At 50.8% G+C, this 22,801-nt stretch overlaps 1 protein-coding gene across 3 annotated transcripts in view; it reads left to right on the top strand.

The window, feature by feature from the left end:
- LOC119396027 (trithorax group protein osa) overlaps nt 1-22,801 on the top strand; it is a 199,653-nt gene that overhangs the window by 129,539 nt on the left and 47,313 nt on the right. For all 3 annotated transcript variants that reach the window (XM_049416875.1, XM_049416873.1, XM_049416874.1), the window contains exon 4: nt 20,311-20,530. In XM_049416875.1, coding sequence (XP_049272832.1) covers nt 20,311-20,530 — 220 coding nt within the window. The remainder of the gene's footprint in view (nt 1-20,310; nt 20,531-22,801) is intronic.

The raw sequence follows: 22,801 nt of genomic DNA, 5'->3' as shown, positions 1-22,801 counted from the left end.
GATATCGACTCTTCTGTACCTGTTCTCGTTTTCCTGTCGACCTCAGGTCTTAACGCGTCACGTGCCGACGAGGTTGAATGAACAGTGACACGTGCCTCGAATAGGCTGGCCGACGTTTCGATAGGTGGACCTGTCTTCGTCAAAGGCGCCTCGTCATCCTTGGCGTGATAGCCTTAATGGGGGCTAGTCGCTGACGTCACGTCAACGTGGTTACGCTTTCGGTGCTTGCCATCTGGGAAAGTTATGCCATCTTCGACAAATCGCACCGGTGCGCACCGGGGCACCCAGGCGCTACGACGATTGGACGAAACGGCGCACCAGGGCGCCCCGGTGCGCACCAGTGCGATTTGTCGAAGATGCCATTAATAAACCGGAAACGAAATGAGCGTGGTAATTTCACCCCTGTGGGGATCGTGGTTAGCGGAGAAGGGTCCTAATTTGGAGAAAGGAAGGAAATTTGTTTGGCGATGCGCAGATGCGTTTAAATTTACAGGAAATATGGGGGACAGGTTGGGAAAGCGGTGATCCGAAGGAGCTAGAAAAAAAAAATTCTAATAATCAAATATTGCAACGCGTAGTCTATCTCTCAGTGACATCGAAATTACGCCACAGCTTTTAGCGATTCCAAATTCGGGCCTTTGAGTACATTTCCTGACCGCCTCGCTTGCGTTGAACGTTTTATCACTCATTGTGTTGATTTTATAGCGTGGTCCTCTGTCTTACACGAATGGATTTAGGTTTATTTGATTCTAGTGTCACTGGATAAAAATATCTGCGTTATTTTTAGTATTCACAGAACAGGTGCCTTCGACAAGTTCGGTGTTTCCTACCATTGGGAAAAAGGTGGAAATTTTCACTGAATTTGTCGCTTTGGGGAGTGAGCAAGACAGGAAATTGTACTTTCGTTACATTGAATCGGAGAAACTTGTACCTTCGGTGGTTGTTGACCATACAGTGGTTCGTCGCAAGGAAGCGTCGTTTTTCATCGAAACCTAATGCAGTCCACAAACATTTCCTGGTTTTGCTCAGTGTCAGCCTGGACGCGGGTGGCTGCGATGTAGTGAAACACGTGATTCGATCAAATCTGAGGGTGCACCGATACTGATTTACCGCCTTCTGGGATCAGTTTTAGACAAGTATGGGCTGGAATGGCGACTTGGCGTGATAGAAATGGCGCGTTTACCGTGAAACACCATTCATTGGCCTTTCCTGCCTTTCGCACACGTGTCACTAATTCGTGTTTGTTTTAGAGTTTTCCTCGTGTTACGTGATGTTTTTGTTTTAGAGTTTTCCTCGTGTTACGTGATGTTTGGCGAAAACTAAAAAAAACTTGATCTCTAAATATCGGCTGAAGTCGTCTCAAGATGGCTAGTTGCTTGGAGCAAGCTCGTTCAACCCAGTTCAGGTGTTTTCGGCAGCAGTAATGTTACAGATGTCAGACTCCATATTAAAAAAAAAAAGTTTGCTCGTGAAATTCTCCTGTTTCACGTTTGCTGCTGCTCCTGTGCTGTGTCTAAATGGGGATCATAATATAGTTGAGAAAGAAAGAACGCATGCATTCAACAAAATGCGCCCGCTCAGTGTAGGAGTTACAAGAAAAATACATATGACGTCCATGTACGGCCTTAATGTGGTATAAACAAATAACTTTGAAGGAAAAGAAAAACCGAACGCTACCCATTTGTCAGCAAGATGGCATGTCCAACATCTCGTCAAACACCTTTTTGCCTGTATTATTTCGCGTACAAGTGAAATAGGCCACATGAAATTTTTGCCTTCAGTTTTATTATCCGTGGCGCCTGCCGTATCACCGCTGTACAGAATTAGTGGAAAAAGAAGAAAAGGTCGCTTGCGTGTGTGTGGGAACCGCGGCTGTAGCAGTGAGATTCGAGGCAACCCGTCGCTACGAGTTGTGTGCATCACTGGGACATGGCGCGAGCATAGTGTCTTGGTCGTTGACATCTCGAAAAAGCGGAAAACGGGATTCGGTAAAATGGTCTTCACGGGGCTTTCTTCGTTTGACACGTCTATCCCTTCGACGACACAGGAGAAACTGAGAGAGTGAATTTAGGGTTTGCGGTGTTGGGCTGCTCGAAGCAAAACATCTGCGGACGCCTCAAGTGGTTGGCAGACGTAACGTACCACCTGCCTTTATGCTCGGCAGCCTTGAGACGGGATCACCTGCCGCCGCGGGTGGTGGTGGTGGCTTCGTCGCCGGAGGGCTTGTCGGCTTCGCGGACACGACCGTATCGTCCGGATTGCGCTCCAGCGATGTAATCCGAGGGCGACGTGAGGTGTTTGGTCTTACGACAAAGTTTTTCCTCTGCCAGATTTCGCCGACGGTGGTTGCTTGCCAGATTCTGACAGATACTGTCTTGCCGAATGGCTCCCAAACGGGAAACGGTTGCGCTTCCGAAGGTAGCATTAGATCACCACAGTCAGAGAGGGAGAGAGAAAAAAACTTCTTTATTTCAGAAGAGAGGTCGGGAGAGGCATCCTTGATCCAGGATGCCTTGTGGGCGGGCCCCGTCCTGGGCTCTCGCGAATCTGATGGTCGAGGTTGGAGCTGGTCAAGGCTGTTTTCTCGTTGGTGTGGTAAGGGTTTGGTGGTTTTAATGGGGATACCGAGGCTTTAACTGTTAAGACACAGTCGCGCAGCGTACCATCTCTGGTACACCGGCGACTGGCAGCTCTTCGAGAGGATCGCAGGCGTCCGCGCGAGTTCTGTGACGTCCGATGGGTTTAGGTATACGCTGCTGGTCGGCAGTGGCGCTGCGTCCCGCCGCCGTTTTGAGGGACGGTTTGCGGTTTAGCGAAGCTTCGCTCTGTTACGACCATCCCCAGCATTGGGGTTCTTTCAACGTTTGCGAACCCGTCAAGGAGATCGTCGACGCATTCCAGGGGTAGTATGCACGTGAGACGACCTCGCAGGCAAGCGAGAACACAGGTCAACGGACCGGTCTTGCGCGCAGAGGACCGAGTAGTCGTCGACCCCTCTCCATCTCCCCATTCAGGCTCTTCCCCCTAACTGGGAGAATTCTGGAATCTGCCGTGTGCAAGGTCTTGGTGCCGTGAGTTCGTGACCATATTTGGGCATCGTGTTAGTTTGTGCCCTCTCCATGTGTGGTGTCTTTCCCCTCCCTCGTGGGCAAGGCGCCGAGACGACCGTATTGGCTGAAGACGCGGACAATGCGCCCAGGGTTGGCAACGCGGCGCTATAAAAGGCCGAAGACGTTCTGTGTGTGTCCCTGGTCACTCGTCGCTTGTCACTCGTCACTTGTCGCTTGTCTCTTGATCACTTGATCATTTTACCATGTAAATAAATCTCTGTCGTTCGTACGAGCGCCTCTTCTCTCTGAATTGGCGGGACGAAGGGTCCGATGACGGAGGCCAGCTACTAGTGGTGAGACCCGCAGGACCCGGAGTCCCAACAGCTCGCTCCGACTCCCATGGTGCTTTTTAACATGTGCATCATTTCAGTACTAGGTAAGAATGGCAGACTGCTCGTGTTGGTTCAGCACATTTCGAATTGAAACTGTGCATATTTTGAAGTGAGAGGTGCTCGTGCGTACAAACGAACCCGCCCTTGTGTCCGTTCGTCGCGCCTTTTACTTCAAAAAACATTTCAGTACTACATACGCTACACGACGAGCCTTGTACGAAAAATCTGGGCGGCCGGCGCTTGTATCTTGTCACATTCCTGCTCGTGCGAACAGGATGCTCTTTTGCCGAACGAAGAAAAGCGAGTGTCTGCCTTAGTTTGTGCCTTGGTGTTTGCGGTTTCAGGCGCTGTAATTCTACAACTAGCGCTGTTTCGAAACTGCGGATCAGGTGCCGCATTTTCCAACAAACTAACTGTTTATAATGTAGCAGTACGCGTGCTCTGCCTCCCTTGTTTATTGTGCGTGCGTGTGTGTATAGAGAGGGAGAGGGAAAAAGAGCACTCAGCTGCGAATGAAAATCGAATACCCATTCATACGCACACATTGAAGGTACGACGCGCGTGACTTGCGTGTCTCGTAGCTTTTCATGGAAATCGTTGCCGGTTGAATAAAAAAAATAATAAAAAGAAAAAAAAACGATGTAGAGAAATGGGCGTGCCAACGGCGAGTTAATTTGGCGGCGATAGTCACGCCACGGGCTGCCGCAATCGAAACGCCGCTCTGACATCGCCGTGCTCGCGTGCCGCGTACGTTTGTATCCGCCAATTAACTGGAGCGCAGTAGTATAGTAACTCGTGGAGTTGGGAACGATTGAGGAGGTCGGGACTGTTTTTTAGGCGCGCCGTGCCGTTGCGCGAATCTCTTCCGCACGCGTGCAGCCGTTCGCGTCGCTGTGGCTGTATAAGACTGAGCGCTATGTCGTCGGTTCGATTACCGCCCGATTGGACGGGAATGCAAGAACACTGGTGTTCCGCGCATGGGTATAGTCGCAGGTTTGGGACGTTAAACCCGGCAATTTTTCTATCTGCACTTGCGTTGCAAACGCTAAGCAAACCTGTCTTCTCGGGGCTAGTTTGACTGTTCACTACAGGACACACGGCACTTCCCTCGCACATCGCTCTTGGAGGCAGCGCTTGTGGGATGTTTTCATTAATTCCCAATGAGCCATCATTATGGGCTGGTATTTGTTCTACCAGCTGATTCCGGGCGTTTTGGGAGCACGATTCTCACGAGGTTTCTAGCTGCAGTCGCCACGTAGCATTGATTTAGATTAACAGAGCGGTTGATGCCACATTTTCAACATTAGGGTCTAGCACTCGCGTTTGCCATGCAACTTTCCACGCAACTGTATCAATTAAAAGGACTGGCTGCTTCTCGCTCGAATGATTATTATAGATTAAGTCGCAGCACGGCACGGATAGTCGGAATCGTTTTGCAGTGCCTTTCGAGTGGCGACCCGCCGTAGCGAATGCAAGAAACGTACGCCGATGCCCATTTTCTAGATTCACCCTACCGATATTTCTCAATAGGCGGAATGAACGAGCTCCTTCGATGAACGGTGTATCGTATAGAGAGGGGGGGGGGGGGGGCATTACTTTCGAAAGCTTCCGGAAGGAAAGTGGTGGCGCCTGATGGGGGGGGGAGGGGGGAGAGGGGGGCAATAATGAACGCCAAGGAAGGAAGGGCGCGTGTGTTATATTACGGAAGAGACCGACGATAACGATCGCGCGGCGCCGGCCGTGATGGCATGTGCGTTAGTTTGTGCGGCGGCCCCCAAAATAAGCGATCGTCTCGTCCGTCTCACCTCTCTCCCTCTCTCTGCAGTGTGCCTCGCACGAAACCTTCCTGGAAATGAATGAATGAACGACGTCTACGCGACGACCGCTTGTATGTACTTGTCCGCTTTTACTACAACGGAGGAAGAGAACAGCCCCGTGTCGCCAAACCTGCGCCGCCTTTTGCGGCGTCGTGCTTCGGATAGGAGGACACACTAACGCACGCGCTGTCTCGAATAGCCACCGCCTTTTAGTTTGTTCTAGTGGCCGGCAAGTTGTTTTATCGCTCTTTACCACTGGTTCTCTATGTGTTCTTGTGTTTGCGGCTTGTCGTTTGAAGTGGCTGTCTATCGTCGATACGCTTTCGTCGCGGTCTGCGTCTCTGTCGTCCCAGTCGCGTGTTTGTTCTCTTTCCTTTCGCGGAGCGAACCATTTTGAATCGTCGTTTCTTTCGTGTGTGTGTTTGTGTGCGTACGTTCGTTTCGTTTCCCCGACGCTACGAGAAAAAGCCCATCTCTTTTACATCTTCCCGAGTCCTTCGCGTTTTTATGGTTCAATTTCTTCGCGTACTTACTAGCCGTCTCGTCTTTTACCCGGCTGGGTCGGCAGAGCAGACGGCACGTTTTATTGCCTTCTCTCGTTTTATGTTAGGCCTTTCGCCCGGTATACGCCGCCGGTACTTTTATAGTTTCTTTGTGTTCTTATCGACTCTTCTCCCGCGGGATTTTTTTTCGTTTAATCGCGACCTTGTTGTTCCATCTTTTGCATTCACGTCCGTCGTCGCCTTCACTTCTTCTATGCCTTTCTTTTTTTTTCTCTCTCTCTCTCTCTCTCTTTCAAAGTTCATTTCTCTTCTATCGAGGAACGGTTGTGCCCAGCCGTATTGTTTTGGTTTCTTCTCGTTCGCACGTGGTTTCGCTGGGGCCTTGTTTTCATTTGGGAGGGAGCAGCGGCGGCACTTCGGTAGATCGCGCGAAGCGATCATTTTTCACGGCGGCTTGCTTCATTCGCTTTCACTTTTTCTTCTTCTTCTCCGCGCGTGTACGGACGTATGTATGTGTGTACCCCGTCTCGTACTGGTAGTCGCCCGTCGCGGATTCTGCCCGATGGTGTCTGGTAGGTGAGTGAACGTGGCCTCTCCTTTTGTAATTGGAGCGACCGGTGAGCTCTCCTCTTCGTCTTTTCTCTTCCTTCCGTGTTTCGGCGCCTTTTAATGCGCTTCGCCGCCGGTGTTGTGCGTGTGTATGTATTTGCTTTCGCTCTAGTGCACTCGTCGTCGCGATATAAATACGCGATAGAGGAGGAGGACCCCGTGGCCGCACGTCGAAAGGCGGTGGGGGTCTTTCCATTCAACGCGCGCGCGCGCCGGTGCTGGTGGCTCAGTCGTGCTTTTTTTTATGTGTGTGTGTGTGATTAGTTAGTAGTATACGGTGCGGCGCTTCTCTCTTCTCTTCACTGCGCCGTGACGCTGCGTGCTGGCAGGCGATCAACTTTCGCGCTCATTGTCTCTTTATGATCCCCCGACCGTGTGGACTCCTCCTCGTCGCTGCTTTCTTTCTTTCTTTTTTTTTGATTCTCGCTACTGTTGGGCGCTAGACGGCGTTTGACGGGCGTCCCCCTTGAAGGGGAGGTGAACGAACGCCCTTCCCTGGCGTGCACGTGCTTAGAGTGCGCTTCGAAGTTTTCTGTCGAACGTCGCGCATTTTGCGCCTCGTGGAGGGTGTTTCGCCCTGTGTTTCAGGACTTGGCGAACACACTGCCTCTTCTTTCACAACATTTTATAGGTTGCAAAGTTTTCGAATCCTTAGTTTGGAGGCAGCGCGCGTGTACGGTGTTGTGCATTGTAGTGGGAGGATGCCGTGGACAAAAAATAGGGACGTCTGGGCCTGCTGCTCGTCGTCCTCGCGAACCAACCGCGAGCGTGTTCCTCCCTCTGCTCGACGGGGAAAAAAAGCACGCCTGCATTCGGCGAACGAACGAACGGGAGAGAAGCGCAGCGCAGCGGCGGCAGCGACCGCCGCCGCAGCAACGAGGGGAGCTGCCTGGCGCGCCGGCCCCGGCAACGCGCGCACATTTCGCTCGAGCAAGCCAGCCAGCCGCCGCTGCCGCCGGCGAGCGAGAGCGCGCGTTAGCGACGACGAAAGAGCGCGAGGGGCTGCCGCTGCCGACCGAGCCTGCCTGCCTGGCCTCGCCGGCGCTGCTGCCAGCAAGCGAGCAAGCCGCCGGCGAAACGCCGACACCGAGGAACCCCCCACCAACATGGCCGCCGAACGTGCTGGCTGCCCGGGAAGGAGACCGCCGTGAAACAGCGGCGCCCACAGCCGCCGACGACCACGCGTCATGTACGAGACGGCGCGACGTCGGGTCGAACTGGACTTCAGCGGCACGTGGCGCCGTCGCCCCAACGTACGTGTGCTGCTCCCTTCGCTGATGCGCGCCGTGCCTTTTGTCTAGCGCGCTTTTGTTTTTTTCTCGCTTCCTTCGACGTGTGCTTTCCTTTCCCGTGTTCTCCTTCGTCGGTGGTCCTTTTCTTTTGCGGACGGTTTGCCAGGGCGTAGTTGCTGCAGCGATCGAAAAAGTTCTCGCATCTAAAAGGACGTGTGTGTGCTTGTGTTCTCACTACTGCCCTAGGTCCATACGACGCATTGCCGGTATGGATTGTCGTGTCTGCGTCTAACCTCGTTCTATTTCTGCCGAATGTGATCCACGCGCGAATATTCCACATCGAACGAATTTCTGCCTTGCGTTTCACACGCAACTCGCCGTTCGTAAAATGTTTCCCGTTTCTTCGTTTCGTTTTGAAGTTATCCCCGCCTTCTTTCCCTCCTTCCTTTTTTTTCCTCCTCTGCGATTTCCTTTTCGACGGGTTGGGCAGTTTTCGCTCGGCTTGGCGTAGAGGGAGCGGGCGTAGTTTCAGGTCGCTGAATCGGCTGCTTGCGCAGCGCCATCTGGAAGAGGCAAAGGGCGAGGGTAGGCGGAAAATGCCGCGACGCGAGCGCCGCCCTCTGGCTGCCCTCTCTCCCTCGCTGCGATTGTGATGGCGGCGCCCTTCCGGCGCGGTGCGTTCTGCTGCCGCGGTGTGTGCGCGGCCTCGTCGTCGTCGGTGCGGCGGCTCGGCGCGCCCGTTCTTCTTTGCTCGAGGACGGCGGCGAGCCTTTGCGCCGCGTTGTTTGTGCACCGAGGATTTCTTCTTTCCTCGTAACTACACACAGGAGTGCGGCGGACTCGTGATTTTTTTTTTTCCACTATAGTTTGCTTCGCGCGTTCCTTCCGGCCGTTTGATGTCCTGCTTGGAGTACCGCCGCGTCCTACCCTTCTCCGTGCTGTCCGGAATAGGCGGCGTTCCGCCGTCCTCGCCGACTGCGTTCGCGCGTAGCCGACCCTACGGAGATGGGCTCGTTCGCAGAGGCCAACTGGTGAGTCGGTTTCCGAGGCTTTTCGCGCGTTTCCCTTCATTGCTCGTTCAATTCTTATCCAGAAAGCGTGGTCACTATCTCTCTCTTATCGACTCAGCTCTGTTTACAGTTGGATTTTTGTTTATTATATTTTTACCACATTGCCGCGCTTGTATGACGGGCCTCCGTACTCTGATAACTCAATGGTTAATTTAGTCGTGTGTCAGGGTCAAACTGCTCCAATAGATTTTCGTTGATGGCTTCTTTACTGTGTTATCGTTGGTTGGTATGGTGATGCGATGAACCTTGTTCGCTTTGTAAATGAGTACGTACGCGTGCTCGTTTGTTGGTTCAAGTTCGTGTGATTACTTCGTTTAGTTTACTTTATTTTCAGTTTTACAGTGATCTTCGCGCCGAGCTTGTCTACTTAAATGCCATGCGCGGAGACGAGAAACGCGGCTATGATGATTTCGCAAATTCGGGACGTGCCTCTATCTTTCTTCTCCTACTTTGCCTTACATTGGTAACCGCAGCATATGGACTGTGCAAGGGCATTCACGTGGATACGCCCGTAGTACGTGCGTAGGTTGTGCCAGAGTTCGGGCGATTGCAGCGCCACCCGACGAGTAAAATGCGTTTAGAAGCATTTAAGAAAAGTCGGCGCTTGGTGTTCCCTCTTTTAAAAGCTCTGTTCGGTTTTAAATGTGCGGGGAGTTGAAGGACGAGCGGAGTATTGGCGGAGAAATGCTGAATAAATAAACAAAGATGGGCGAATAACACGGGGGGGGGGGGGATCGTCATACTCGCGACACTGTTGCACTAAACATAAACGGTGATTATCGCTTACTGCAATTCTACCTCCATGTTGCGACTGCCCTGCAGGAAATCGTAAATTGCTGAATACGCCGTTTTTTTCTATCTTCAATTGAGTACCGTGTTTCCGCCTCAAGTTCCTCCAAGACACCAATTCTCTGGGAACCATGAGAAACATGTTAACTGTCCGTGGTTTACAGCTGCATGGATACCACCAAAGTCCTATGAAGGTGTATTGAGAGACTCCGATGCTATGACACTTTTTTTATCTTCCGATGAGCTTCTTTCACTAAGGTGTAAACATTTTCTTGCTACGTTAAGTTTTCTTAACGCCGCATGAAGTTGCTAGACCTGGAATAAAGCAATACTAGCATTGTCCATGGCGGGTACCTCAAGTAACGTTGCCTCAATAGCTTAGCTATTATTCAGTTTCGGTTTCGTTTATCAGTGGGTGCGTGCGCCGTGACGTCAGGGTTCGCAAGGCGGTCACGTGGTGGCAGAACATCGCCACGTTCTGGCGCCCTCTCGATCGTTTTGCGGGCTGCGACGTACGTTGCACGGCTGTGTTCGCTTAAATAAACAAAAAGAAAAAAGAAAGGGCTGGTGGGGAGAGGAGTATAAGGTTACGAACTCACCACGCTGTCAATAATGATAATAATGATAATAATAGTAAAGAACCGCTTCTGAAGCGCTTCTATTAGGACGTCTGAAGCGTATAAGCCTCGCATATAAGGCCGCAGCCTACGTCGAATTGTTACGATGTTTATGAATGTTTCGCAAGTATTCCTTTTATTGAGTTGGTGCTGAAAAGAAACGAGGTCGTAAATGTTCCCTTTTTTTATTTTTAAAGACATCCACTGCCTACAGTCGGTATGCTGTCACAAATGCTGCAGAACTTCATCAAATGCCGGCGCACCGAATATCGAGCATAATATGTCGGCTGCGTATAGTAGTACCCGCCCACTGACTAGCTTTCAAACTTTCTATGCTAGGTTGTTACACGTGCATCAGCCGAGACACGTGTGGGTTGTATCCGGTGGAGATGGCAGCGAAAATGGCCAAAGCTAATGGCACTTGTCAGGTGATGCAATCTCCTCGGTGTCCTCAGCTTCAGGTTCGGACAGTTAGGTAATCTTTGTGACAGCCCCGTTCGTTCGGCCTTTATTTTTTTTAAATTTCTATTTGTGTATTTCTCGTAACATCGCCCTAAGCAGCATCATTTGTAGCGAACTCCCGTTGAACTTTGTTACAAATACGCGGTTCTTGTGGTGCATCATAGCGCTTCAAAAATGATAGTAACCTGTACGGTGACAGACAAAAAGTAAAAACATTTTTTTTTTTAATGATTGAAAACCGCTGAGCGAGTTCTCATGATGAGCGTGGTGTAATGCGTAAAAGTTCGCAAAACAATTACAGTGATAATGATAACGCCATATTTCATAAAAGGGTAGTGGCTTGGGCTAGTTGGTATGTCATGACGGATTGTAAAGCGCGAACGGGGTACTTGCGCCCGTCCTCGTTTTTTCTGTCTGTCCAAGTACCCCGTTCGCGCTATACAATCCGTCATGCCCTATTTCAGCTTGCACGCTGGCGAGTCTGTCTGAACGGAGTCATGCCATCATTGATTTTGCCATTGTACACATGATTGCCCGAAACAAACAAACAAATGGGGGAGGTGGTATGCACTACATTCTATAATGTAACGATGGAGAAAAAGAAAATCTGAACTGGAGGCTTTCGTGTATACATATTTGCCGCTAGAAAAAAATAACTAAATTTTGGGTCTGGCACGTCAAATTCATAATTTTCGAATCAGAACACGTGAAATAGCTATAGGAGTCTGACGTCGCTGGCTTTTATTCGGCGTTGCCGCGCTGGTAGGTTCGCAATTCAATGCGTGCAATATTGGCATTAACGTTTAATAATAATGATTTTCGTGGATTAACGTCCCAAAACCACGATATCATCATGTATGAGGGACGCCGTAGTGGAGGGCTCTGGAAATTTTGACCACCTGGGGTTCTTTAAAGTGCACACCTAAATCTAAGCACACGGGCCTCTAGCATTTCCACCTGCAACGAAAGGCTGCCGCCGCGAGCGGGATTCGATCCCACGACGAGTAGTCGAAACACCATATCTATCACGCTCCCCATCGTTTAGCCGTTAATTAAACAGCGCTTTCTTTTTCTCTGAAATAATCATCTTCCTATCCATGCGGACCTGTCTTGGTATTTTGGTATTTGGGTATGTTTTTGAGTCAGTCAGTCAGTTGAGCAATGCTCCCTCTAGCTTTTTTCTTGCTCCATGCCGGGAATTCTACCTTCATCCGCGTGCTTGCCAGGGTAACACTTCAATTGCTACAGGCGACAACGACGGTCATGCGTTCATATTCAGGCAACAATGAAATGTGTGCAACGTCGAATGACGAGTCACCTCGATAAAAGATCAGATTGCCGTATCAGAAACTGCTGATAGCCGGCAAGCACACGACCGAGTGAGCATCGATTATTGTAAAACGGCGCTTGTGTGACCGCCGCACCTTCGAGAGCCGCGATCGCGGGCGCCGGGTTTTTTTTTTTTTTTGCGCAGGACGCTGAAATTTGTGAGTTTTAATGAAAGCTTCGTTTAAAATGAAGAGAAACCGGCCGTCATCCGAACTTCTCTCTACCAACCGTAGGGGTCGTCGTGCTCTTCCTGCCAACTTTAACGGCCTCGTCGTCGTCTTAATTTCCTTCCAGCATAGGCGAACATCTCCGCGCGGATAAATAGACAAGTCGTGCATAGAGTCACCGTCGCTGTCTGTATACGTGGTCGTTTCCGGTCTAGGACCTGTTTCTCGCATTTGGAATAGGAATGCTCTAAGTTACCTTTTCCCGCGTTCAGCCGTGCCGTTTCTCTTTTTCTTTCTTTCTGTTTTTTTTTTCTCCCACAACTTTACCCCCTTTCGGTGCCTTGCTCGCCGTGCCTCGTAAATTTCTACATTAATCCTGTTATTCTTTTCGTTACCGCGTTGCTTATTATCACTGCATATGAAATATTTTGTAGATATACTAATGTACCGTGAGTTTTGACATCAACTCTTTTTTTTTTTTGCGGCAATTGATCGATCATCAGACGGAATTTGACAATCGGAGCTTTCTCTCTCTCTCTCTCTCTCTCTCTCTCTCTCTCTCTCTCTCTTTTTTCTTGTGCTCTATGCCGCGCCATCGTAAACGTGTTTTGGCTAAAATCACTTTCCGAACGAGCAAGCAACTATGGAACGTCTGCTTAGGGGCCCAGTCTGAACAAATCCGCGGACGATATCACTCGAAAAAACCCTTTTCTTGGATTACTCACACAAATGACTGAGGAGAGGATGGCTGTCGCTCTCGAGTGGTTGTGGGCGATTGCAAGTGGTTCCATGTGACTTTTAAAGCGAATGCCTTAATTGGTATGCCTTAATAAACTCGCAAATTGACGTTCGGCGGCGTCAACACGGGTGATGTAAAAGAAAAAGAAATCGGGACGACGTCATCATGACGTGTATTTGTGACGTCGCTATGACATCACATGACGTTGTCGATTGTTCAAAGATGGGCCGGCCGATTTGGGAGGCAGTGCAAAACAAGGTGAGGTGCAAGAGAGCTTGCAATGCCTCCGATCTTGGAGGCTGTGCAAAATCACGTTTAGGTGCAGAAAGTTTTCGCACAGAAAAGGGGGGGGGGATCTATACGTAGACTGAGAAGAAGATGGCTTTCGCCTTCGAGTCGTCTTTAACGAATGCGTAGCGGACCTTGTGACTTTTTTTGTCTGCCGCTCGGTAAGAAGCTGTAGTTGCTATACGCCTTCCCCGCCGTCTCCGGTGTCGTTGTCGTCTCGGCGTCAAGCGAGCACGCCTTGCGCTTGTCAATGGAGAAACGTCTTTTCGAGCATCCTGCTGCTCTTCGTGGCAGTTCTATTGGTTTCTCTCTTTCTGTGCCGGCCGCTTACAAGGGACGCTGGGGCCGGTTCATGCCAGACTTCCCTTTCACCGTCCACGACTCCGAGCGTGCTTCTTTTCCCGCGAGCATCCGGTCTCCGTTGCACAAGTCCTCGGCCGTCCGGGCTCTTCTTTCTCGTGGCACGGACATCTCTTGTCTCTGCTCGCAGCGCCCGTTTATCAAGATCCACTGCCATTAGCTTTACGAGACTGTTTTTCTAAGATCCACTGCCATTGGCTGTACGAGACGTGTGTGTGTGTGTGTGTGTGTGTGTGTGTGTGTGTGTGTGTGTGTGTGTGTGTGTGTGTGTGTGTGTGTGTGTTTCTGCTTTGGTTGCTAAGGGGTTTGCCTCTTAAAGCCTGCTAATACAAAACTGCAGAGCGACCTGTTCCTCCGCTTTAATTGTTCATTATCGTTGGGTGCTAAAAAAGTTGCAGTCGGTGAAAGAAGGCAGCCTGCCAGTGTACCCACGTGGTCGCAATTTCCAGAGCCCCAACAATTAGAAAGCAGTACTTACGTAGCGAATGAAGAACTGTGGGTTTATTATAGACAGTAGGACTACATTGTGTGTATGATTCCGGTTAGATGGCGTGGTGAGCGGTGATGGTTGCTTGATGACGCTTTCGGATTGCTCTAAGAATAACCAGACATGAAAATTTTACCCCCTAGCTGTATTCGCTTATACATCATAACCCCACTTTGCTGTAACGTTGCGATGGGTTACATAATACTGCAAGCACGCAAGGAATACGCAAGAGTGGCATAGACGGAATACCAGGCATAGGTTGGTGGGCCCGGCTAGGTCGACTCGTTCGTTCTTCGATCTCTCGTCCTACGCGTTGATGGTGGTTCGAAAGGGAAGATGGAGACGCACCGCGTCGAGTCGAAATCGGAGCGGAGCGGAGCGGTAGCGCTGCCAGTGATTTGAGTGTCGGCTGTATGCCTGTATGGTTACCGTGAAGACATAGACTGAAATGCTCCCCGTGTTTCCGTTCCGTGGCCGTGAGTGCCTTCTTTCCATCCAGGAAGCGACCGCGCGTATTGGGAGTCGCTCGTGCTCGATACGGCTATCGAGTGTACGTCAGAGGAAGTGGATAAAAAGAGAGAGAGAGAAGGAAAGACCTTACATTGATGCGTGACACTTTTCCCGCCACCTTGCGCGCATGCGCGCTCAGACTTGCACTCGGCGTTTACAGCGTGCCTGCCCAACACGGTGAATTAACGCGGGCATTAGTGTTTCCACGTGGGAACCTCAGCCGCATTGACATAGTTGACAGGGTTGCACGTTTCGTCGGAGTACAGGCCGATAAAATCGAGAGGGTGGTTCTGTGGGGTAGATGATTGGGGTAAATGCGTGTTCCCCCTCCCTACGTCTCCTTTTCCCGAACGTATCGGCGGCGCGCGGCAAAAGCGCGGTCGCGCTGGCTAATTAATGGGGCGCATTGAGCTGCTTCCCTAATTGGCGCCGGCGAAGGAGCTCGTCGCTTCCCGCTAATTGGACGCGCGTGTTTAATTGCCGCGCCGTCGTGGGCTTCTTCGCCGCTCAGAAAGACGCGCGGTGTTTCTTTCCTTCCTTCCTTCCTTCCCTCCCCGGTAGCACTTGTCGCCCGCGTCTTTGGGGTCTGTTTACTTGCCTATACCTTGGCGGTCGGTGGATATACGTATGAGCCCGAACTCTCCGAGAATCCGCGCGTGTTTACGCAGCCCTTTCTTCGGTGGCCCTTGTCGCTCGATTGCGCGGTTACTTTGCCGCTTTGTTTGCGTAGCGCGCTCGCCAAGTTAATTTGCATACGAGGAGTGCGACCTTTACCTAATGCAGGCGTCGTTGAATGCGACAGTGCTGGCTCGCGTGTGACGTTCACTGAGGAGGATAAGAAGTGGTGGGTTGAATGAAATGGGCCGTTCTTGTGCAGCGCGCATGTGTTGTGCTCTGGATACGTCATCCGCCGTTGCGGTCGCGCGTTGAATACGACGTTCAGCTACGGGATATTTCGTTGGGAGCTGGGCATTTCCGGTGCTTTTGTAGTAGAGCTAGGATGTTATGCCTTGCCGAAGGTGAAATAAAAGTGATGATGTGTAACATCGTCTCTTTTTTAACAAGTCAGACGTGTCAGGCTGTTACGTCTGTTCTCGTGCAACGAGCTTCGTTCGGTTTTTCTACTATCGCGCTCGTTTAATTCAACTTAAAAAAAAATCTGTTTATGCACCATGTTTACGATATCTGTGTCGTTTAGAAAAAGCCTGTTTTCGAGATAAATTGTAATTAATGGTAGCTGCAGTCGGGTGGTGTCGTAGGGTCCTCCTCTCTTAGCTTCGACCATTCGGATGTGGCACAAATGAATAAATCCAAATCGTCGCTGACGGAAAAATACCTCGAGCTCCTGTGTCCCTCCCTGCCAGCCGAAATGTTGGTACCGCTGGTGACGTCAAGGCTCAAATGACTTCGCTCCCGGTCTCAGATGTGCTTCCGAAAACTCGCCTAGAGAAAGCAAATGAATAAATTAGCCTGATTACGGCGGCGTTACAAGCGTGTCGCCTACTTTGTCGGCTTCTTTTCTGCTTTGCATTAGGGCGTTATGAATGAATTGAAATCGGCGGTTGCGCTCGTGGGTAAGTTTCTGTGCCAATTGACACCTTGAAAAATAGTTACTGGGCATGCGCAAGGAAGCTTGTTTTCCGCACGAACAGCCTCGAACTAGAGACAAGCAGGCAAACAACTTTTTTTCCGTTCTACTCCTCTCCGCCATTCGTTTCTTTGGTTTCTCTCTGCACGCCATTCAATTTACTATGAAGCGTGACATTCCCGCAGTAATTTTTTAGTAGTTTTGCGATGCCTAGAGCGAGAAAAGCAGTCCGGGAATGTGGGGTTTCGTGCGGGAAATATTCTTGCAGGAAAAGCCAACTTGCAGATTTTGCAATGTGTCACTTCATCTGTGCATATGTTACTGCACTGAGTATTGCGGCACAGTTTGGCACGCCTCGTGTCGTTACGTAAGCGGAGGGCGCGAATCATGTATGAGCCGGCTGGCCGAGTCCTCTCTCTCTCTCCCTCTTTTCGCTGCTTCCTACTCTCTCACCCAAAATGCCTCCAACCGACTGTGTCCCTTATGTAAGCAGAAGTGGCGTCTTTTCATCCCTGCAACCTATCCTTCCTCCTCCCTTGCGTAAGCCTGCCCGCCTTCCTGAAGGTGCGCTTGCCGGAAAGGGAGCTGGAATTTCTGGCAGCGCTCTCCGAAAGAGTGATGCTGGTTTTTGCGTACATGCCGCGTGGGGGGTGGTGGTGATGCTGATATTCGTTAGCATCCTCTTTGAAACGGGGCACCAGCCAGTATCTAGTCTGTTCGTTACAATCGTGCAAAGCATCCTGACTCTTTGTTTTCACCATAGAACACCTATTTCTATAATATGATATGCTGTTGTGCATGGTTGTGTGTATAATAATAATATTATAATGTTATAGTAGTTTGGAACGCTAGCAGCACAATATAACAAAAGAAAGAAGAGCAGCAACATCCACGATGTCTCTAGTTTCCTCTGTGGACCTTTTCTGGTTCCCAAGGACGAGGGCGTCGTCACGTGCGTGCCTGGTGCGGCCCACTGATTTTGTCCGGCGAAGATTGCCGCTGTTGTGTCGTTGGGGTTGACAGATTGGCGGTAGGGCGTGTCACGTTGCCCGGCGCGTGGACGGCGGCGACCTTTTCTTCGGCGGGGCGCGTTCTCACGCGGCGTGCGGTTGGTCTTTACTCCCCGCTTGTGGTCGTGGGGCGCGAGAACGCCTCGGGGGACGGAAGGAGAATGGAAGTAGCTTTCAAGTTGGTTTTGTGGGGTTTAGCGCTGCGCCGTGCTCCAGACCGGGCTGCAGAAATTAGGCGCCTTTTCCTCTTCAAACCACTACCACGTCCCAAAGCAACTTGGGCTATGTGAGAGGTCGTAGGGGAAGGCTCCGGGTAATTAGACCACCGGGGGTTCTTTAACGTGCACTGAAATCGCACTGTACACGGGCCTCACTAGCATTGCATGTTTCTTTCACGGTTTTGTGCAGTAAGCAAAGCCAGTTTACCCGCGGTCGCGACGTTTTGTGGTGTTGGCGACCGTCACGAATAAGTGTGTGTGTGTGTGTGTGTGTGTGTGTGTGTGTGTGTGTGTGTGTGTGTGTGTGTGTGTGTGTGTGTGTGTGTGTGTGTGTGTGTGTGTTGAATACCCTCGGCTTGCTTTTGGGTAGTACGACGCCGACAATCCTAAATCGTCGCCATATTTTGTGATGGTTACGGTCTGTTAGTGTAGGCCGCGGCGGGATTAAAGAAAAAAAGGAAAAGAAAGAAATGCCCGGCGCACCCGTTCCAAGCTGTATCGTCGTGCTCCTGTGCTAGACTATGGATACGAAATGAATCGAGGATACTTCGAAATACAGCTTTCTGTGATTGGAATGACGGTAAGGCCTAAACTTGTGCTCGATGCTGCTGTCTTTCAGTATTGAGACCGTTGATGCGCGAAGGTCCCCTCCTTCACGTATCGCTGTTGTTACGAAAACGATGTTTTGTGTAATGGCAGCTGCCTGTCGCTACTGTGTGTATCTTGTGTTGCAGTCGCTGGAAAAAAAGACCCGTCACCGCGGTAGAATGTTTCGATTCGGCGCCGGGTGGTTTCGTAATGGGCGATCGTGGAAAAAAGAAACAAATAAAACCAGCGGAGCTTCTTTATCTGCGCGGACGCAAATTGCCTTAGCCGAGAAAGTGGGGGCCTGTGGCGGCGCATCATTAGCTCTGTTTGCGGAGAAGCGAGGCGTTCGCGTGCCGGGCCGTTTATGCTGGCCAGATCTCGCGCTGCCATCTATCTGCGGGAGCCCCCCCCCCCCCCCCCCATTCCCTCTCCACGCCGTTCTTCGTTGTTTTGTTTGGCGTTGTATATCTACGCTGCCTCGCTGTCTGCGCGGCTCGTTTTCATTCCGACTGATATTTCACGCCGGCTTCCGCAAGGCCGTCCGAGAACCGAAGGACGACCTCGAGTGCTGCTGCTAGCTAACTGCTTGCCCGAAACAACTGATCGACACGCGAAAAACGAGTTACCGTACGTGTAAAAAAAAAGAGAGAGAAAGCAGTAAAATAAAGCGCGCAGCGCTGAAGGGACGGCAATAATAAAAGAAAAAGTTAACACGAATGAAGAACACTGCCGCTATCTGTAGCTGTGGGAGAGGGAGCCGTTAGAAAAGCCAACAACGCCAGAGCCGCCCCACAAGCTGGCCGCTTCCGAAAATAGCGAATGGACAGATCATTTACGAGCGCGCTGCCGAGATACGGGAGTTGCGTTGCAGGCCCGAACAGTAACAACAAAAGGTTTTGGTGGACTGGGAGGGGTACCGCTGCGAACGTTGGGCGCTGATGGTGTTCGTGCGTTTGGTTCCTTGGATCTGCGAGTGTGTGTGTTTTGGCAGGAAGGGGTTACGTTGAGGCTTGACTGCGCTGTAACGTCGAACTCGGAAGGGGAGCGCTCGTCGCTTTTGCGGTAGGGAAGGAGCCGAGAACGAAAGCAATAAACGAACAAACAAAAGGCGAAATAAATGCACGCGCTGCGGCTGCCTCCGTTTTCCTCCTCCTAAGCACGGAAGACCCACTTCTTTGTTGCTGTGTCCGTTTTATATACTTCTTTTTTCTTCCTTTCGCGCGTTCTTCGCTCTTCTACTGCATCATTCTGTGTTCGTGTCGTGAGCGGAGTGTCTTTCTTCCTCTTTATTGCTTGCATTGTACTGTCTTTTCCTTTTTTATCGCTCGCTGCGGGTGTGCGTGCTGTTTTTCTTTTCCCGTTTTTTTTTCTCCTTTTTTTTGTGGTTGGCGTGTTCTTGCTAGGGGAGCTCGACCGCCGTGCGAGCGAGCAGATACAAGCAGCTGCGCTGTTATCTTTCTTTTTTTTTTTTCGTTTCTTCTTTGGGCCACCGCGAGACGACGGCTCTGTGTGCGTGTGCCACGGCGTGCGTGCGTGCGTGCCCCGTGCGTTTGAAGAATTCACCCCGACAGCAGCGGCAGCAGCAGCTCCCGATGACGTAATTGGGAAGTCGTTTCCTGATTGTGAATGCGGCGTTATGGGGCTTTCCCCGCCGCCGCCGCCGTCGGCGGTCGTGTTTATTATGCCCTTTTCTTTGTTTATTCTTTTCAACCGCGACGCCGTCTGTTTTGATCGGAACGGTTCGCTGGCCGCCGGACAGGTGTTTGAGCGATGGGAAAAGAGCGCCCAGGCGTGAAATCGTGTGCGTTGGCGCGCGCGTACGTGTGGTTAGGCGTTGTGGGTGTGGGTGGGGGGGGTGGGGGGGATATTGCGCCCGTGAAACGACAGAAACGAGGAACAAGATGCGATGTGTTTGTCCACAAAGTGGCGTTCGGAATGGACGAGTGGCAAGAACGCATAAAGAATAACCCGCGGAGAAAGTGTCACGCGGGACAGCGTTCGGTCGTATCCCAGGTTGTGTAAATCTGAATACACTTCCTTGCTTCGAGCCACCTTATTTTACCCTAGTTTTATTTTATTTATTTTTTTTTCAAGCCGCCAGACCTACTACGGCACCATCTGTGCACTGTTCGCAGGTCTTCGCGTGAATTGTGTGGAAAACGTCCCATTTGTGCTGTTGTGGCTGTCTGACTTCTGTTATGTATTTTTCCTGCCATGTTCAAAAGCTTGCTCGGGTCTGTAGCTTCGCTGACGTGAACTCGATTCTACCATGTCGAGTGTGATCTGAATATGGTGCATACAGCCTGGTCCAACCGCTTGCAGGCGGGTTGCCTTAACTCGCCTCTGCTGAGCTAGGCCTGACCCTACTCGCCCGTATTTTACGCGAGTCCGACGATTTCGCGTTCAGCGTGTTGCTACAATAGCAAAGCGAATGATGAGTATCTATGAGACTGACCTGTTTTCCCCTTCTCGTCTTGTTCCGCAGGAGCTGAGCGGTGGCGGCGGCTCCGAGGACGAGCACGGCGGGGGCGCCCGCAGTCCCGCGGCGGGCGCTGGGCCCGTGCGGGGCGCCGCGGGCACGCCGCCGGCACCCCAGCAGTCGCCGCTGCGGCCGACGCCTTCGCCGGGGGCGGCACCGCCCGGCCCGGGAGGAGGGGGACCCCAACCCCCCGGCTCAGGGGCGAGATCCATGTCGCCCGCCATCGGTAAGTGTGGCACACAGTCCTTAGTAGTGTCTTGTCTTAGTCGTGTTATTAATCAGTCTTCATGCTTAGTCAAGCCAATTAAGACGAGCTATGCTGAGATCAAGGTAATTAAGCCAAGCTGATTAAGACCGTGCTAATTAAGACTTTACTAATAAACTAAGCTGACCACAAACACCGCTGTTAGTCCAGCCGTGCAAGCTGTACACATGTTTCTCAATGCTCCCAGTATTCATATGATATCGAGACTGCAGCGATTGGTTGTATTGTTGCGATGCGATGTAGCACGTTTCAGGGATAACACGAACATACTCCGGATACAGGAAGCAGATACGCTACATGCGCATTCGCAGTACGATGTAAAGAATGAGGTGTCGCGCACTTAAATCGTACTTAACTCTGATACAACTGAATTATCTGGCACCCAAAACTTAGCAGTCCAATACAACAGAAGAGAATGGTATACCACATAAACGAAAACTTGATGAGAAAGGTAATAGTGGTAACGCGTAGTCAGTGTTTATTACTTTCTTTAGATTTGAAAGTTTCTAGATTCTCGAGGCAGTTCAGGGAAAGGAATTTCAAACGAAAAATCGTGAAAGGTTTGTTTGAAGGTTCCCAAAATCCGAAAACGAGCGCTGGGAATGGCAGTCTACCAGGCAGTTTAATCGGGCTTTGTTAACACTAATTCTTCGCAGTGGCTGGCAATGAAAAAATGTTATGGGGTCTTGTAAACATTGCGTCACTGCAAGCGCTCCGGGTTTGTGTTTCGGCGTTGTGCAAGTTCACGCTGCCTACCGCCACGGAGGAGGAGTTCGTCCCGGCACTCGTGCTGTAAGAAGTGAAGCAAGAAAGCAAAAAAAAAAAAAGTGCTGTAGTGCTAAGTCACGTCGCTAGTCGAAGAAAGCGCACTGTTGGGGAATGTACGCTGTAAAGTAATCGGGAAAGCGCTTAAGGAGCATTTTCAGGGTACTTGGGATTGTTTGCCGAGAGAGACGCGTTCTACGAAATTTTTCGCGCGTTCATGCGTTCGGCCTGAAGCAGCGAGACCGGTGAGCAAGTTTTGCGGAGCCTGTGAGCAGGATTTACGTGCGTTGTTTCTGGTGCGCGAATTTTATTATTTCTTGTTTTTTTGTTTTTGTTTTTTTTTTTTTTTTTCAATTCCCGCACCTGTTCGACTGGTTGGAGGCGTTTGCCGGCGACCTTCGAAGACGTATCGTTTCGAGAATGTGTGCTTTTCGTGTACGAGGAAAAAGAAACACGAGACCAGCGACGAGTTGGAATAGCGTTTTCAGAGTAGCGTACGTTCGAGGAAGAGTGCAGGCGTATGTTGGCAAACTGCCCCGAATCGGAATGTTTTGTCATTTCTTAAGACAAAAGTGTTCGGGGCAGCATGTTACATTATCTGTGACACTTGAAGACCAAAGCCTAGCTGGTGCACACTTCATAATGCGTTCAGTTATACAATCGGGTAGCGAACTTCTTGCAAGGCATGTGTCGCAGTGTGAGAGAAACACATTAAATTACCTTGATATTATCACTCAATTGGCTTTGTTCACCCCTCCACCCCCCTTTCGCGCCCTGAAACCTTCTGCACCTCACGTGGTGTGGTGTTACCTTTCGGATCGGTCCATCTTTAACAAAGGGACGATGCCGTCAAAAGTTTTGCGATCCGTGACGACAACGTGACGTCATTAGTGCCGCAGGTCACGTGGGTTTTTTTACCCCTTCATCCGCTTGCCGTGTTTCGCTGGTTGGCTATATGGCAGTACTCTTGCAAATATTTTGACGGTCGAGGTACACCGGACGGTGGTACCAGCTTCGAGCAAGCCTTTGTACTTAAACGAATACCCGAAGCAGGTGAAATAGGCAACAGCAAACTTACCGAAGATGTCGCAGTTGGGCTTGAAGATGTTGCAGTTGCAGGGGTGAGACAGCTGCGCATATTGCGCATTTTTGATACGATTCCGTTTTCCTGCGCCAAGCTGCTCCAAAAGCATAAAAATTGCAAAAATTGCGCCGAACGGCCCCACAATCAAGAATTTTCAAGCCCGCGTCACCTTCAGCGTGGGAAAACGTAACTTTAGAAGCAGCGCCAGGGATACGTTCGCAGAACACGTTAACGCGCCCAAGCGTGTCCTTCTACGCGCCTTTGTAATAGAGGCTTCCATAGTGCTGTGATAATCGCCTCTGAGCGGTTGTAAATATGTGTAGTGTCCGAGCGGTAACGACGTAGTGTCCGAGGGGTAAGGTTTCTCGGCGCTCGCGACGCAT

Source organism: Rhipicephalus sanguineus, chromosome 6 (assembly GCF_013339695.2).
Source record: "Rhipicephalus sanguineus isolate Rsan-2018 chromosome 6, BIME_Rsan_1.4, whole genome shotgun sequence".
NCBI classification, from domain to species: Eukaryota; Metazoa; Arthropoda; class Arachnida; order Ixodida; family Ixodidae; genus Rhipicephalus; species Rhipicephalus sanguineus.
The sequence above is the reverse complement of the archived record's forward strand: the minus strand, read 5'-3'. Positions and strand labels throughout refer to the sequence as shown.